At 40.9% G+C, this 18,949-nt stretch overlaps 1 protein-coding gene across 2 annotated transcripts in view; it reads left to right on the top strand.

Annotated features, from left to right (window-relative positions):
* The first annotated feature begins 801 nt into the window (after positions 1–801).
* Positions 802–18,949, top strand: part of SERAC1 (serine active site containing 1) — a 39,806-nt gene continuing 21,658 nt past the window's right edge. Inside the window, exons 1-5 of one of the 2 annotated variants that reach the window (XM_026454403.1) lie at positions 803–963; positions 2,770–2,859; positions 4,830–4,961; positions 6,982–7,103; positions 8,144–8,272. In XM_026454403.1, the coding sequence (XP_026310188.1) occupies positions 909–963; positions 2,770–2,859; positions 4,830–4,961; positions 6,982–7,103; positions 8,144–8,272 (528 nt within the window). In that variant the 5' untranslated portion in view covers positions 803–908. Of the gene's footprint in view, positions 964–2,769; positions 2,860–4,829; positions 4,962–6,981; positions 7,104–8,143; positions 8,273–18,949 lie in introns of both variants that reach the window. The other variant, XM_026454404.2, reaches the window with a different exon arrangement.

Genomic DNA, 18,949 nt, shown 5'->3' with positions numbered 1-18,949 from the left:
AGGTCTTGCTCTGTCGCCCAGGCTGGAGAGCAGTGGCTACTCGTGGGTACAGTCATAGCATGCTGCAGCCTCGAACTCCTGGGCTCAAGGGATCCTCCTGTTTTAGCCTCTGGAATAGCTGAGACTACAGGCCTTGCTACTGTGCCAGCAAAAAAAAATTTTTAACTTTTTAAATGTTTTTATTGAAAATGAAAACACAAACCCATCAGCCTAGGCCTACACAGGGTCAGGGTCATCCATATCACTGTCTCCACCTCCGCATCTTGTCCTACTGCGAGGTCTTCAGGGGCAGTGACACGCATGGAGCTGTCATCTCCTGTGATAACACTTTCTTCTGGATATCTTCTGAAGGATCTGCCCTAGGCAGTTTACAGTTAAGTAGAAGGAGTACACATTCAAATAGCAATAAAAGTATACTATAGTAAATACATAAATCAGTAACATTTATTATTATCAAGTATTATGTACTCTACATAATTGTATGTGCTAGACTTTTCTAGGATGAGCAGCACGGTAGATTTGTTTACACAGCATCACCACAAACATGATTAATGTGTTATGTTGGCTACTTAGTCACTAGGAGATAGGAATTTTTTAGCTCGTTATAATCTTATGAGACCACTATCGTATATGAGGTCTGTCCTTGAACAAAAAGTCAGTATATGGCACATGACTGTATAAATGTTATATGCATATTACTGTATACATGTTATGTTTCCCAATAAAAAAGAAAGAAGTTTACTATGACAAACTTAATAGAGAGGAGTAGCTCTTGTGTTACATTTTGATTGTGTATTTATGATGCATTTTTTCTGTTCTCTTTAAGAGGTTCTTTATTTCTTACATATGAAGTTCTGGCCCTGAAGAAAGCTGTGACATTAGATACTCAAGTGGTAGAAAGAGAAAAAATGAAGTCATATATATATGTGCACACAGTTTCTTTAGATAAAGGAGAAAATCATGGTAAGTTTATTGTGAAGTAAGCCTCTCTTTGTGAAAAATGGAAGCTAGTCATTGAATTTAAAAATATGTCTATTTAAAACACAGTATTAGTAGTACAGATTGAGCTAATTCTAAGAATCACCAAACCCTGTGAAAACCAAGTTCCTAAAGAATTAATTAAGGACCAAAGTTTTGACTTCCACATTTAATCCAGGTTTGCAACTCTCCTAAAACTAAGTGAAGTAAAGACTAACTGGCATTTTTTTTTTTTTTTTTTGAGGCGGAGTCTCGCTCTGTCGCCCGAACTGGAGTGCAGTGGCCGGATCTCAGCTCACTGCAAGCTCCGCCTCCCGGGTTTACGCCATTCTCCTGCCTCAGCCTCCCAAGTAGCTGAGACTACAGGCGCCCGCCACCTCACCCGGCTAGTTTTTGTATTTTTAGTAGAGACGGGGTTTCACCGTGTTAGCCAGGATGGTCTCGATCTCCTGACCTCGTGATCCGCCCATCTTGGCCTCCCAAAGTGCTGGGATTATAGGCTTGAGCCACCGCGCCCGGCCGGCATTTTTAGTCTGAACCTGGAATTCCACACCTTAGTGGAACTGTCAGTACAGAGGCTGGCTCTCAGTTTGGCAAGTACAAAAAACATGATTTTATCACTTAGCTCAGCGATATTTCTACTTTACGGGATGTATTCATGCAAACCAAACACATGAGATACATTCATCAATATGAATGCCAACTCATTTATTATAATTATCTGTCACCCAGGCTAGAAAACTTGTTTTTACTAGTTAGGACACTCCACTTCTCAATATTTAGGACACATGGAAGCCCTCATTAGTGATCATATGGTTGCATGGTGAACATGAAATTTTACAGCAGAAGAGTGTATTTTCCTCAACATATGGGTAGCATGGTGAGTCACACACTTGACTCACAGCTGCCTGTTCATACACTGTTAGCCAGAATGTGCCAGTTAACATGATGTTCCTCGAGTGGGGCAGGCTCTACTGCTCTCCTGTGACTGTCACCCGCTGCTCTGTTGCTATTAGTTATCACTTTCTATATTTCAAAATGCTTTTATGGTATGTTTACAATTTCAATTACATAGATAATTGTTGTTGCTTATAATATACCTGTATAATAAGACTTAATCTCTTTAGTAAAGTATTTCCAAACTTCAGTTTGAGGTGAGCTCATCATGAGGGACATTTGCCTGGATATTGCAAAACCTATGTTGTATGTGAAGATTTTCTTTAGCTTTAGTAAGTGTTTTTGTAGTTAGTGTTGTTGTTTTTACTTTTCCCTAACTTGGAGAGCAATCTTATTTTGGAATTGAGAGCTCTGTGTTTCCATAATGGTTTTAGTTGCATCAATAGTGACAATAAAAAGACAACGGTGCTATTTTGTATTTTCTTTGTGAAAAAATTTGGAGTTTATACATTTCTCTTTGAAACACTGGAGCATAGTGTTAAGAATACATTCTTGGGCGGGGCGTGGTGGCTCACGCCTGTAATCCCAGCACTTTGGGAGGCTAAGGCAGGTGGATCATGAGGTCAGAAGATCAAGACCATCCTGGCTAATATGGTGAAACCCCATCTCTACTAAAAATACAAAAAAATTAGCCAGGAATGGTGGCGGGCACTTGTAGTCCCAGCTACTCGGGAGGCTGAGGCAGAAGAGGGTGAACCCGGGAGGCAGAGCCTGCAGTGAGCGGATATCGCACCACTGAACTCCAGCCTGGGCGACAGAGCAAGATTCTGTTTCAAAAAAAAAAGAAAAAAAAGAATACATTCTTGGTTTTACTTGATTTTATGATCATTTTAGGTATTGCCTGGCAGGCAAGAAAAGAACTTCACAAAGCAGTAAGAAAAGTATTGGCAACATCCGCCAAGATACTACGGAATCCATTTGCTGGTAAATATCAAATATGTGACTTGGAATCCTTATCAGTAATCTGATCATTGGAATGATCAACCTGATACTTTTTTTCATTTCTTATACTAATCTTATACTAATATTTTTTATAGCTATGGAAAATAATCAGGCCAGGTGCGGTGGCTCACACCTGTAATCCCAGCACTTTAGGAGGCTGAGGTGGGTGGATAACCTGAAGTCAGGAGTTTGAGACCAGCCTGGCTAACATGGTGAAACCTTATCTCTACTAAAAATATAAAAATAGCCAGGCATGGTTATGGGTGCCTATAATCCCAGCTACTTGGGAGGCTAAGGCAGGAGAATCACTTGAACTCAGGCAGCAGAGGTTGCAGTGAGCCAAGATCATACCACTGCACTCCAGCCTGGGTGACAGAGTAAGACTCTGTCTCAAAAAAAGAAAAGAAAAGAAAAGAAAGAAAATTAATTAGCATTATTCTCTTGGACTGTATTTAATTTTAAGGGCTTAATGCTTTGGACAATTTTCTTCCTTCCTTAGGTAATTATGAATAAATATGGAGATAAAATAGACCCTATTCTCTTGATAAGTGTTTTTTAATTTTAAATTTGTTAGAAAATCACTCCCATGCCTTCTCATAATAAGCATAGTACATCCACAATTATAGATTTCACAATCAGGTTAATCTACAATGTGGAGCTAGATACAAAAGAGCTTATCTGATCTCCTTAAAAAGTTGGCATTGTGAAAATAAAAGGTGAGAAAACTTCCTACAGTTAAAAGAGACTTTATTAAATCCTGGTTTTAAAAAACAACCTTAAAAAAAATTTTTTTTTTTTGAAAAATTGGGGAAGCTTGAATATGGAATTAGACTGAATTTTAGATGATTTGGAAAGATTTTTGTTAGTGTTTTTGGGTGTGATAATAGCATTGTGGTTATTTAAGAGAATGCAGGATTGTTCTTAGGAGATGCAGGTTGAACTGTGAAAGGGTAAAATATCATTTTGTCTACATCATCCTTTCAGATAGTTTGGGGAAAATTATATATGAATATAGATTAAGAAAATACGGTAAAATAATAACAGTTATTGAATCTAGATGTGATGTATGGATATTAACTTATTCTTTTTTTTTTTTTTTTTGAGAGAGTCTTGCTCTGTTACCCAGGCTGGAGTGTAGTGGCACGATCTCTGCTCACTGCAAGCTCTGCCTCCCGGGTTCACACCATTCTGCTGCCTCAGCCTCCTAAGTAGCTGGGACTACAGGTGCCCGCCACTACACCCGACTATTTTTTTTTTTTGGGGGGTATTTTTAGTAGCGACAGGGTTTTACAGTGTTAGGATGGTTTCGATCTCTTGACCTTGTGATCCACCCACCTTGGGCCTCCCAAAGTGCTGGGATTACAGGCGTGAGCCACCGTGCCCAGCCTATGTTAATGTATTCTTTAATTTCTTTCATATATTTGATCTTTTTGAAAAAGTTTTGGGGAGAAAAAGATTTTAAAAATGACCACATATGAAAGACACCAGAATATACAAAACAAAAGCATACATGTTGAACCTGGGCAATGTAACAAGTCTCTGTCTCTAGAAAAAAAAGAAAAAGATTAGTTGCGCCTAATGGTACACACCTGTGATCTCAGCTACTCAGGAAGCTGAGGTGGGAGGATTGCTTGAGGCCAAGAGGTTGAAGCTGCAGTGAGCCATGATCATGTCACTGCATTCCAGCCTGGGTAACAAAGTGAGACTGTCTCAAAAAACAAAACAAAACTGACCCCTGCCCCCCACCAAAAAAAAAGCACACACAGTATTCATAATAACTATAAAAGATAATATTATAGAATTGAGAACAAATAATATCCATTTTTATCAATACCTATATACATGGATTTAACTCTCCAATTGTAGATTTCAAATATTTATAAATTACTGTCTTAAAGTGAAGATAAAAGTATTATCTGTTCACATTGTCTTGTTTTTTTCTTTTTGCAAAGACCCTTTTAGTACAGTTGATATAGAAGATCATGAGTGTGCTGTGTGGCTGCTCCTACGGAAGAGCAAGTCAGATGACAAAACCACGCGACTCAAGGCTGTGCAGGAGATGTCGGAGACCCATCACTGGCATGGTAATGAGACCACCCGAACAGGTGGCAGGTCTTCAGCTGGCTCTTGATTTCCGATGTAAAAGACAAGGGAGTGAGATTCAGGAAGGAAAATAATTCAGGCAGTCTTAGTATATATAAAAAGTAAAAATTTTAAGAAGCTTCAGTGATACGGAAAGTAGAAAGCCTGCTGACCTGGTAGTCAAGTGTGTTTGGTAAGAATGAGCTCAGAAATGAGGTATATATATTTGTGTAACTTTCTACCAGAACAAAGTTTTATTTGGTTACATACTTCTTTGAGAGCAACTCTTGATTCTGATAGTTGCCTAATGTACTTCAGTTTTCTTTGGGTTTCTATTTAATGAAGTATACTTAATTGCTTGCTACACCATACAATTATATTTGCTTTTACTTTTACAATCTACTTGACTCTAATACTAATAGTTGAATGTACCCAATTTGTATGTGTGTATATCATTTTTAATGGACTATTTGAAATATGTAATTGTGTTTCAAAGTCACACATTTTACAATAAAAATACTTTAAAAAGAACCCATATCTGCTCTGGTTATAGTACATGGACAAAACTGTATTTTGTTAGTAGAGCTGTCTTGTAAAAATGGGCAAAATAGAAAAAAATAATTTTCTCAGCTAGGCACAGTGGCTCACACCTGTAATCCCAGCACTTTGGGAGGCTGAGGAGGGTGGATCACTTGAGGCCAGTAGTTCAAGACCAGCCTGGGCAACATGGCAAAACCCTGTCTCTACTAAAAAAATATAAAATTTCAGCTGGGCATGGTGACGTGTGCTTGTAATCCCAGCTACTGGGAGGCTGAGGCACAAGAATTGCGAACCCACGAGGCAGAGTCGTTAGTGAGCCAAGATTGCACCACTGCACTCCAGCCTGGACAACAGCAAAACTGTCTCAAAAAAAAAAAAAAAAAAAAAAAAAAATTCTCAAAGAAAAGTTAAACTCAGAATGAGATCTCTGCAAATTAATTTGTTAATTGGTTGGCGGCTACAATTATAATAATTTATAATGTTAGTATAAGCTCACTTAATGTTGGTGGAGATTTAGAATAGAAATATTTTTCAAAATTTGCCTTCCAGGGCTCCATTCCAGACTTACTGTATCAGATAAATCAGAAAAAGTTCCCCACTTGATCCAGAAGTACTCACCCAGGTTATTATTATTATTATTATTTGAGACAGAGTTTTGCTCTGTCACCCAGGCTGAAGTGTGGTGGTACGACCTCCGCTCATTACAACCTCTGTCTCCTGGGTTCAAGCTGTTTTCCTGCCGTGGCCTCCCGAATAGCTGGGATTACAGGTGCCCACCACTACGCCTGGCTAATTTTTGTATTTTTAGTGGACACAGGATTTCACCATGTCGATCAGGCTGGTCTTGGACTCCTGACCTCAGATGATCCACCCGCCTCGGCTCCGAAAGTGCTGGGATTATAGGCCTGAGCTGCAGTGCCTGGCCAACCCCAAGTTATAAACCACCATTATTGAAAATAATGTTTGCTTTCATGATTGGAATTTTGTTTTTGATATATAAAGAATAGTATTTTGTTTTTGATATATAAAGAATGGCATGTTTAATTGAAAGTACTGCTATCTGGAACTGCAGACTAAATATTCGTGGGCATTATGAATACCAAAGCACCATAGCATCACCACGGGGCAGTAGGCTTAAATAAAACCTCATGTGTTTCAAGTAGTGGTCGGAACAGCTTTTGAATGCTGGAATTGTTTTAAAAAGAAGTTAAATTGGTTCTGACTTGCCAGTTTCCACCTTTGAGTTTCCTTTTTTCCAAAAAGTTAGGCTGTGACCTGGTCTCCAGATAAAAGTTGAGGAGAACTGTGAGATCAGTCCTGAAAATGTAGCTAACTTATAGGTATTGTAAATGTAGTTGCACTTGGGACAAATTTGCAGAGCAGTCTAAAACTTAGAGTGCTTTCAAGTAGTTTATTCAGTTAATCTTTACAACATCTATCAGCTGGTTTTGGTATTGACAAAAGATAATGCTTTTTCAATAGATTACCAGTATAGGCTAATTGCTCAAGCCTGTGATCCGAAAACTCTTATTGGTTTGGCACGAAGCAAAGAGAGTGATCTTCGCTTTTTTCTCCTACCACCTCCTTTGCCATCTTTAAAAGAAGTAAGTAAAACAATATTAATAATAATTTAGAGAGTGAAAAATGGTTTAATATATTATCTTCACTTTGGGTACAAAATACTTTGAAAAAGTAGTTGTTGGCCACTTCTCACAAGCAGGTAAACTGGAATGTAAAACTGAAATCATAGTAGTTATACAAATATTTGGTTCCTCAGGAGGGGCTGTTCCTGCTATATTTTCTGCCTTTGGGAATTGGGAGTCTCTGAACCAGTGGGTGACATCCATAGCATATCAGCATCCATGAGTTGGTCCCTTGTGAGCTTCTGTAGGTCAGGTTTTCTCAGCCTCAGCACTATTGACATTTTGGGCCAGATAATTCTTTGTGGTAGGGAACTGTTGTGTAAATTGTAGGGTGTGTAGCAGCATCCCTAGACTCTACTCCCTAGATGCTAGTAGCACCCTCTAGTTGTAACAACCAAAGATGTCCCCAGACATTGCCAGATGTTCCCAGGGCAAAATAGCTCCTGGTTGACAAACACTGCCACAGATTTAAAGCATGCTTCTTGAGTATCTTTCCTAGAGTAGAAAATGAAACTCTTAAAACTTATGCATTCGTAGCTTTTTGAAAAATAGGAAAATGAATATGCTAGATATTAATTATTAGAGAAAATGAGATAGTAACAAGTTCTGGATTTAAAAAGCAGTAGCTTTAATTAGTAAGGGTGCAATACTTCATTTTGAGTCAACATGTTGAGAATGTCAAGATGTCAGATGAAAATTCAGAGTTAAAGTTTATAGTGCGTCTCTCAGTTTGAAGTAGCAAACGTGAAAATATAGAATTCAAAATTAAATGATTGTTTATTTACCTGGGTGGGTGACTGTTTTCAAGACTGAAAGCAATAATTAATCTCTGATATCTCTTTCCCTATATCTCTATATCATATATATATATAGAGAGAGAGAGAGATGCACATATCATATATGACTTTGATATATATGGCAAATGTTGGCTTTGAGTCTTTGGGTATTTTTTGTTGTACTCAGTTGTTGAGTATTTATGAAGAATTTTCCTTTCATTTCAGGATTCTTCCACTGAAGAAGAGCTCAGGCAGTTGCTGGCTTCCTTACCTCAAACAGAGCTAGATGAGTGTATCCAGTATTTTACGTCTTTGGCTCTTAGTGAAAGCAGTCAGAGTCTAGCTGCTCAGAAGGTTAGCTTATGTATTCATTCAGTAAATATTTTCGAGTGTCCACTCTTTCCAATGTATTGTGTCAGGGGCTAGCATTCATCCAGTAACTGAGTAAACATGCTAACTTCTGGTTGTGTACCATGCCCTGGGCTTGATGTCAGGGATAACAGGGAGGCAGGTAAATAAACAGTCACAGAGTGTGTAAGAGAGATAAAGGTGATTTCAGGAGCCCTTCACTCTGCTTAAGAGGTCATTTACAGCTTCACAGGAAGTAACTCTTAAATTTTATCTTAAAGAATGAGGGCCGGGTGTGGTGGCTCATGCCTGTAGTCCCAGCATGTTGGGAGGCTGACACGGGTGGATCACGAGGTCAAGAGATCGAGACCATCCTGGCCAACATGGTGAAACCCCATCTCTACTGAAAATACAAAAATTAGCTGGGCGTGGTGGCGCATGCCCATAGTCCCAGCTACTTGGGAGGCTGAGGTAGGAAAATCGCTTGAACCCGGGAGGCAGAGGTTGCAATGAGCCGAGATCACGCCACCTCACTCTAGGCTGGTGACAGAGTGAGACTCTGTCTCAAAAAAAAAAAAAAAAAAAGAATGAATAGGGCTGAGCGCAGTGGCTGACAACTGTAATCCCAGTGCCCGGTGCTTTGTGAGGCTGAGGTAGGAGGATTGCCTGAAGCCAAGAGTTTGAGACCAGCTTGGGCAACACAGTGAGAACCCCCGTGTCTATAAAACATTACAAAAAAAAATTAGTTGGACGTGGTAACATGTGCCTGTAGTTCAGCTGTTTGAGAGGCTGAGATGGGAGGATTGCTTGAGCCCAGGAGATTGAGGCTTCAGTGAGCTATGATTGTGTTGCTGCACTCCAGCCTGGGCAATAGAATGAGACCCCATCTCAAAAAAAAAAAAAAAAAAGAAGAAAACAAGGCTGTCAGTGAATACTGAATTCTGATATTCTTGGGGTGTTAGCAAGTTTTTCTTTATAAAAATCTCATACCTCTAAGAGAAACCAGAACGGATAACCACCATTATTAACTGCAATAACTGTGTAATCTCAATGAGAGGAACGTATTTTGTCAGTAAAAAAAATCACAGTATTCTATATTCTTTGACCAATTAAATGCATTTTCTCATTTTTCCCTTTTATGAGAAATTAGGGACACATCAATTTAGACAGGACTTGTCTAGTATACGTTACGTAATTTCCCCTTTTGGGCCATGTCTTGGAATTGCTCCAGTGAATTATAATGGTTTTTTCTTTTTGAAGCTGAGAGTTCCGTCGTCTGGCCTCTATAGCCCTTTCTGTGCACTGACCTTCTTATGCTTTTAAATTCTGTTCCCAAAGTGGCTAGAAGGTGCCATGGTTTTTTGACAAGATATCCCTGGCTCTTTTTGATTCTTCCTGCCCTACGAGATATGGCTGCTTCTCCAAGGAGATCTGATTCTTCTTACAGGAAAAGGTTAAGAGTCCAAAACCCAGGCACTAGGTGTGCATAATAGTTCTTCATGAAGGTAGAGCTGGTGGACCCTGGGGGCTCCTAGACACCTAAGTAACAGAGCAGAACAATTACCTTTTTCTTAAAAGGTCTTAAATTTATGGTGATATTTCCAATTCAACTAGTTTTCTTTATAATCCACATACCATAAAACCTTTTAAAACTATACAATTCATTCGGTTTTAATATACTCAGAGTTGTATAATCATTACTCCAATCTAGTTCCAGAATATTTTCACCATCCCCCAAAGAATCCCTCTAACCATTAGCAGTCACCACTCATACCCCTCTCCAGCCCCTGGTAACCACGAATCTATTTTTCCTATGGATTGGCCTGTTGTGGACATTTCATATAAATGGAATCATCCAATATGTGGCCTTTTGTGTCTGACTTCTTTCACTTAGCATAATGTTTTCAAGGCTCAACCACATTGTGGCATATCAGCGCTTCATTCCTTTTTATGGCCAAGTAATAGTCCATTGTATGGCTATGCCGCATTTTATTTATCTGTTCATCAATGATGGACATTTGGGTCATTCCTATTCTTTGGCCGTTATGTGTGAGTAATATTTCTATGAACATTCTATTGTTTGGCTATTATGTATGAATAATACTTCTATGAACATTTCTAATTGGAAGGAAAAAAACTGTACTGTAAAAGATAGGGAAAAAGCAAAGCATTTTTCCTTCTTTCTCACACCACTTAACACTTCTGACACCAGAGGCGTGGAGGGTTTTTCCCTACACACTCAGCAATTCTCCATAAGACACCAGCTCGGTGTCCTTCCATTTAATTCAGTTCTGACATCTCTACCTAGAGATGGTATCAGAGCCCATAGGTTAAGGGCTCTGTCCCACAGGACTGCCCCCCGCTTCGGATGCCAGTCACGTGTTCCAGGTGTGACCTGTGCTTCTGATCAACCAGCCATAAACTGGCAGTGCCCATGACCCCCTCCTTGGGTTTGATTAATTTACTGGGACGACTCATGGAATTCAGGAAAACACCTGATTTATGCTTACTGTTTATTATAAAGGATATGACAGAGGAGAGGGATGGACAGCAGATGGAAGAGATGCATAGGGCAAGCTATATAGGAAGGGGTGCCGAGCCTTCATGCCCCTCTGGGTGCATCACCCTCCAGATATCTCCATGGGTTCCGGTATCCAGAAACTTTCTGAACCCTGTCCTTCAGATTTTCATGGCTTTAATCAGTTGGCATGGTTGGTTGAATCATTGACCTTTGGTGATCACCTCAACCTTCAGGCCCTCTGTCCTCCCCAGAGGTTGGTGAATAGGGCAGAAAGTCCCTACCCTCTAGTCATGCCCTTAGTCTTTCTGGCCACCAGCCCCCTTCTTGAAACTATTTAGGGGCCCTCCAGCCACCAGTCATCTCATTAGCATACAAAAGACACTCATCACTCTAGAGGGAACCAGGGGTGGAGACCAAATATATGTTTCTTATTAGATCTCAATATCAACATTCATGTGCATGTCTTTTTGTGGATGTATGTTTTTAGTTCTCTTGAGTATATAACCTAGGAGTGGAATTTCTGGGTCTTATGGTAACTCTGTGTAACTTTTTGAGTAACTTTCAAATGTTTTCCACAGAGACTTTACCATTTTACGTTCCCACCAGGGATATATGTTATTGTCTGTCTTTTATTCTAGCCATCCCATTGTGTGTGAAGTAGTATCCTCATTCTGGCTTTGATTTGCATTTTCCTAATGCTTAATGATGTTGAGCTGTTGAGCACCTTTTCACATGCTGTTGGCACTTACATATCTTCTTTGGAGAAATACCTATTCAAATCCTTGGCCCGTTTTTTTTTTAACTAGTGATTTTGTTTTTGTTTTTGAGATGAGGTCTCACTGTGTTGCCCAGGTTGGAATGCAGTAGCTCTTCACAGACAAAATCATTACGTGCCCTACAGCCTTGAACTCCTGGGCTCAAGTGATCCTCCCACCTCAGCCTCCTGAATAGCTGGGTCTACAGGTGTGAGCCACCATGGCTTCCTTTGCTCATTTTAAAATTGGGTTACTTGTCCTTTCGAAGCATCTTTTCATATTGTAGCACCCAATTTATAAATGGGCTTTTTTTTGTTGTTGTTGAATGGTAAGAGTTCTTGATATAGTCTAGATACAAATCTCTTATTAGATATGTTGAATTGTAAGAGTTGAATTTTTTTGTTGTTCAATTGTAAGAGTTCTTTATATTGTTGAATTGTAAGAACTCTATGTATTCTGGGTACAAATCTCTTATTAGATATGTAATTTGCAGATATTTCTCCCATTCTGTGGGTTCTTTTCACTTTCTTGATAGTGACCTGTGCACCCCAAATGTTTTTAATTTTCATGAAGTCTGAACAGGCATGGTGGCTTATGTCTGTAGTCCTAGCACTTTGGGAGGCGGAGGTGGGAAGATCACTTGAGCCCAGGAGTTTGAGAACAGCCTGGGCAACATAGCAAGACTATCTCTACAAAGAAGAAAAACATTAGCCAGTTGTGGGGTGTGTGCCTGTGATCCTAGCTTCTCAGGAAGCTAAGGCGGGAGGAGCACTTGAGCCCAGGAATTCAAGGCTGCAGTGAGCAGTGATCGTGCCACTGCATTCCAGCTTGGGCAACAGAACAAGTCCCTGTCCCTAAAAAAAATTAAAAAATAAAAAACATTTTTGATGAAGTCCAATTTATACATTTTTTTCTTTTGTTGTTTGTGCTGTTGGTGTCAAACCTAGGAAACCACGGGCCTGTCATACCAAGTAGTTTCTTATCTAAATCTGTATTCTTCCCTTCTCTATTCTTATGCCCCTGCTTTTCATCTGGAAGCCAGGGAACCACCTCATTTTCAGCAGGCCTTGTCTAACATCTGATAGTTTCAGCTTGGTTGGGACCAGGCTGTTTACAGACAGGGTCTTGTGGACTCGGGTGCTTCTCTGTGTTCTGCCATAGTGTCTCCCACTCCCATCACTAACTTCTCTCCTGCACCCCCATGTCAGAGCTCCTGAGACCTGGCCTGACATTACTATTTAGTTAATATTCCTCTACCTTCTATAGTGTTCTGTAACCTTACCTTTTGCCAAGTGAAGAGAGGGAAAATGGTTTAATACCACCATGCCACTTCTTTTTTTGAAATGGAGTCTCCCTCTGTCACCCAGGCTAGAGTGGTGCAGTGGTGTGATCTCGACTCACTACAACCTCTGCCTCCTGGGCTCAAGCAATTCTCCTGCCTCAGCCTCCCGAGTAGCTGGGACTACAGGCATGTGCCACCATACTAGGCTAATTTTTTTGTATTTTTAGTAGAGTTGGGGTTTCACCATATTGGTTAGGCTGGTCTCAAACTCCTGACCTCAGGTAATCTGCTCGCCTTGGCCTCCCAAAGTGCTAGGATTATAGGTGTGAGCCACTGTGCCTGGCCCCACTATGCTGCTTCTTTGTGCAGAATTCTTGGCCTCAGCAGTAAAGAGTTACATAGTTTGAATTGGCCTTGTGCATGTGTATGTGTGTGTTCATAGTTAAAATATCATGTGTTTGTGTGTTTTAACATTCACCTCCTTGGAGAGGACCTGGGTCTTCTGACAACTTCTACCCATTTCAGGTGCCTCATTTTAAAGATCTTCCCCTAACCAAAGTTTTTCTGAAAAAGTAATTCGTATGACCTTTTTTTTGAGATGAGGGTCTCACTCTGTCACCCAGGTTGGAGCACGGTGGCATGATCTCGGCTCACTACAGCCTCCACCTTCTGGGCTCAAGTGATCCTCTCACCTCAGCCTCCCGAGTAGCTGGGACTACAGGCGTGTACCCCCGGCCTGGCTAATTTTTTTTGTATTTTTGGTAGAGACAGGGTTTCGCCATGTTGCCCAGGCTGGTCTCAAACTCCTGGCTCAAGAGGTCCACCGAGCCTCAGTCTTCCAAAGTGCTAGTATAACAAGTGAGAGCCACCGTGCCTGGACCGTATGACCTTTTAATTGCATTGTCTTTACGCTACTCCAATTCAGTATATTTAGGACCCATAGATCACACTGGAAATGATGAAACTGATGCTTGAAACATTTCCATTCTACTTGGGCAGATCACAGACACATATAGATCCATCCTTTAAGTAAATAAATTGTTTTTATTATTTTTTAAAAAAACAATGAATGCTTTATGTTTAATGAAGCACCTTTGATTTTTCCACTTGGAAGGTACTAGTTTCACTTTGGTTTGAGTCCCTGTTCTTTTTTTTAAAACAAGAAGTAGCATATCTTTAATTAATTTTTCAAATAAATATTTAATTTTAATTCTAATGTCCCATCTCTTTAGGCCAGTAAGCACTGCCTTTTACTTTTTTTTTTTTTTTTTTTTTTTTGAGGCACAGCATCGCTATATCCCCAGGCTGGAGTGCAGTGGCTCCATCTTGGCTCACTGCAAGCTCTGCCTCCCAGGTTCAAGCGATTCTCCTGCCTCAGCCTCCGAAGTTGCTGGGACTACAGGCGCAAGCCACCATGCCCAGCTGATTTTTATGTTTTTAGTAGAGACAGGGTTTCACCATGTTAGCCAGGATGGTCTCGATCTCTTGACCTTGTGATCTGCCTGCCTTGGCCTCCCAAAGTGCTGGGATTACAGGCGTGAGCCACTGCGCCTGGCCTCCTTTTCGTTATTCTTATTCCCCCTACTCTGCCTCAAGTTTGTCATGCCTCCTGGATTTCACATATACCAGGAGGCTGGGGGTGCTGACACGGCAGGTGGAGAGAGTCCATCTGGTTTGTAGTAATCTCTCTGCCCAGTTTATGACAGACCTGTCTCATAGTGGTCCCCAAGGGCCCTTCAGTGTCAGTGTGCTGTTTCTATATAAAACTGCTTTCAAGCTGGGCACAGTGGCTCATGCCTGTAGTCCCAGCTACTGAGGAGTCTGAGGCAGGAGGATACCCCAGTCCAGAAGTTTGAGGCTGTGGTGCTCTATGATAGCTTCTGTGAACAGCCACTTCACTCCAACCTGGGTGACACAGTGAAACCGCATCTCTAAAAAATAAACAAACAAAACTCCTCATGTACGGAGGCGACTGTCAACCCCAGCATACAGCCAACACAATAATGTTTGGTTTTGGAACAGAGTTCTTAACCTTTGAATACCATGGACTCCTTTTGTGATTTGGTTAAGTCTAGGAACTCAGTTCTAAATGCATAAAATATAATGTATAAGATTACAAAGGAAACAAATTATATTGAATACTGTTATCAAAAGAGAAAATAAATTCTGATATAAATAATATATGTATTTATGGATGCATTCAATAATAAAATATATTTAAAACATGAAAGTTGAAGTTAATTAAAATTTTTCTCTAACTTTTTATTTTGGAATAATTTCAGATTTAAATAATTGCAAAAATAATACATTTCATTAAGTTTTACCAATTACTGGCTGGGCATAGTGGCTCACGCCTGTAATCCTAGCACTTTGGGAGGCCGAGGCAGTTAGATCACGAGGTCAGGAAATTGAGACCATCCTGGCTAACACACTGAAACCCCATCTCTATTAAAAATACAAAAAAATTAGCCGGGTGTGGTGGCGGGCTCCTGTAGTCCCAGCTACTTGGGAGGCTGAGGCAGGAGAATGGTGTGAACTTGGGAGGCAGAGCTTGCAGTGAGCCGAGATCATGCCACTGCACTCCAGCCTGGGCAACAGAGTGAGACTCCGTCTCAAAAAAAAAAAAAAAAAAGATTCACCAATTACTAACATTTTATCCCATTTGTTATATCATCCCTCCCTTTTACTTTCCTTCTCTCTGCAGATATATTTTAAGGTACCTATTCACATACATTTAATATTTTTCTCCCTGAGCCATTCATTAGGTACAGACATGATGCCCCAAGGACATTCCCTGAAAGAACCACAGTATAGTTATCAATTCAGAAAATTTAATATTCATATAATACTGTTGTGTAATATTCAAATACTCCATGTTTGAATTTTCTCAGTAATTCTTTTATGACAGCTTTTTTTTTTTGGGGAGATGTAGTCTCGCTCTGTCACCCAGGCTAGAGTGCAGTGGTACAATCTCGGCTCATTGCAATCTCCGCCTCCCGGGTTCAAGCAATTCTCCTACCTCAGCCTCCTGAGTAGCTGGGATTACAGGCATCTGCCACCAAGCCTGACTAATTTTATATTTTTAGTAGAGACGGGATGTCACCATGTTGATCAGGCTGGTCTCGAACTCCTGACTTTAGGTGATCTGCCCGCCTTGGCCTCCCAAAGTGCTGGGATTGCCACTGCGCCCAGCCTATGACAGCCTTTTTCTTTTTAAAAAATCTATTGCAGGATCTAGTCTGGTATTAAGCGTTGCATGTGAGTCTTGTGTATTTAGACTCCTTTTACCTGAAAATTTTTTCAGCCTTTCTCTGTCTTCATGACATTGACATTTTTGAAGAGTACAAAGCAGTGGTTTGTAGATTGGCCCTCAGTTTAGTTTGTCTTATGCTTCCTCATGTTTAAATTTGGGTGTGCGTTATTACAGGAATACGATAGAGGTGATTTTGTGTCCTTCCCAGTATGTCATGCCCAGAAGCGCGTGATGCCAGCTCACCCCTTATTGCTGATGTTCCCTTTGTTCACTTGATTAAAGTGATGTCTGCCAGTTTTCTCTGCTTGAATGTTAATGTATTTCTTTATTTGAAATTAATACGGCTTGGCTGGGCACGGTGGCTCAAGCCTGTAATCCCAGCACTTTGGGAGGCCGAGACGGGCGGATCACGAGGTCAGGAGATCGAGACCATCCTGGCTAACACGGTGATCTCTACTAAAAAATACAAAAATCTAGCCGGGCGAGGTGGCAGGCGCCTGTAGTCCCAGCTACTCGGGAGGCTGAGGCAGGAGAATGGTGTAAACCCGGAAGGCGGAGCTTGAGCTGAGATCCGGCCACTGGTCTCCAGCTCGGGCGACGGAGTCTCCGTCTCAAAAAAAAAAAAAAAAAAGAAAAAGAAATTAATACGGCTGGGTGCGGTGGCTCACGCCTGTAATCCCAGCACTCTGGGAGGCTGAGGCGTGTGGATCACGAGGTCAGGAGCTCGAGACCATCCTGGTTAACACGCTGAAACCTAGTCTCTACTAAAAAGACAAAAAATCAGCCGGGCGTGGTGGCGGTCGCCTGTAGTCCCAGCTACTCAGGAGGCTGAGTCAGGAGAATGGCGTGAACCCGGAAGGTGGAGCTTGCAGTGAGCGGAGATCTCGCCCCTGCACTCCAGCCTGGGCGCCAGAACGAGACTCCGTCTCAAAAAAAAAAAAAAAGCTGATCACGAGGTCAGGATATCGAGACCATCCTGGCTAACACAGTGAAACCTGTCTCTACTAAAAAATACAAAAAAAAAAAAAAATAATAAATAAATAAACTAGCCGGGTGAGGTGGCGGGCGCCTGTAGTCCCAGCTACTCGGGAGGCTGAGGCAGGAGAATGGCGTAAACCCGGGAGGCGGAGCTTGCAGTGAGCTGAGATCCGGCCACTGCACTCCAGCCTGGGCGACAGAGCGAGACTCCGTTTCAAAAAAAAAAAAAAAAAAGAAAAAGAAAAATTAATACACGATTTGTAGGAGGAGGAACTACTTTGAGATTAGGAGACTGTCCTGTTGCTCTTCAAACTTTCAGCCAGTGGTTTTATTTAATAATATTCTTTGAATGAATCTTGCCTGAATCACAGTTATTGTTAGGTGGTTACAAAATGCTGAGTTTTTCCCCCTAATTTTATTACTCCTTATTCATTTATTTAGTACTCTTCTGTAGGAAAAGCTTTCTTCCTCCTCCCATTTCTCCTTTCTGCCTTTCTTTCTAATCCATATGGGATCACATATGGTTATTTTTCTTCACTAGATTATAATCTATTACTCTCCTTATTCATAGTGATGTTCACATTGTCTCAGGTTTGGCTGTGGGAGCCCCTTCAGGTTGTCTCCCGTGTCTTTTGGAAATGGTTTGTCATTATTTTTGGAGCAGTTGCTTGTTTTCTGGCATTAGAAAATGTTCGTCTTTGACTTTCCCTGTTCTAGCCCTAGAATCAGCTGATTTTTTAAGCAGCCTTGGTTCCTTTTAGGGCTTATGGTGTTTAGTAACCAAGTTCTGGGCTAGGGAAGCTTATTGCTGCTGTTGTTGCTTTCAGGCCTTCAGTGGATAGAGCTGGGGAAAAGAGGCAGCTTCATATGGTTCCATTCAATATGTACCTTTTATTTTTTAATGACATACCAGTGTGAATGCTGTTGTTGCTTCGCTGAATAAGAACATTGAACTGTTGATCTCAAATCATTATTGCTAGGGAATATGGAAAGCAGTGTAGATTTGGGATCACTAGTATAAGAATGTGCAACTTCACCATTTGGTGATAGTTGGCATTGAAAGAAAGAGTGAATATAACCGTATTTTCAGATAGCTGCAATATGAGATGTGATATGAAAATACCTTTGCTTTCCCTTACGAACAGAATCACAGGGACTACTAGTGTTACTGTGGTTTATTGTCTATGTTCATAACTGAATACTATGCAGAATTTCAGTTAGAGGTTAGGAAAAAACAAAGGTATTTTTTTTCCATCCAAGTTTACACCCTGCCTGCCTTGAATTCTATCTACCCCATACCCCTAAGGACCTTGTTAAAAACTCCTGCTTTAGAATGAACATGATTTTAAAGACCAGTTAGTTTGGACAAATCACAGAGCTCTAAGGTTATAACTTTTTATGAAGAAACACCAGAGATGGGCCGGGCACGGTGGCTTATGCCTGTAATCCCAGCACTTTGGCAAGCCAAGGTGGGCAGATCACGAGGTCAGGAGATCGAGACTATCCTGTCTAACATGGTGAAACCCCATCTCTACTAAAAATACAAAAAATTAGCTGGGCGTGGTGGCACGCGCCTGTAGTCCCAGCTACTCAGGAGGCTGAGGCAGGAGAATCACTTGAACCTGGGAGGTGGAGCTTGCAGTGAGCTGAGATCACACCACTGCACTCCAGCCTAGGCGACAGAGTGAGACTCCATCTCAAAAAAAGAAAACAAAACAAAAAAAAAAAAAAAAAAAACACACACCAGAGATTGGCTCTGATATATTACTATTGCCTTTCAATTTTTCTACCTATTCCTTTTTCTTTTTTTTTTTCTGTTTTTGAGACAGGGTCTCACTCTGTTGCCCAGGCTAGGGTTCAGTGGCATGATCATGGCTTATGGCAACCTTGACCT

This window comes from Piliocolobus tephrosceles, chromosome 5 (assembly GCF_002776525.5).
Source record: "Piliocolobus tephrosceles isolate RC106 chromosome 5, ASM277652v3, whole genome shotgun sequence".
Taxonomy (NCBI): Eukaryota; Metazoa; Chordata; class Mammalia; order Primates; family Cercopithecidae; genus Piliocolobus; species Piliocolobus tephrosceles.
The sequence above is the reverse complement of the archived record's forward strand: the minus strand, read 5'-3'. Positions and strand labels throughout refer to the sequence as shown.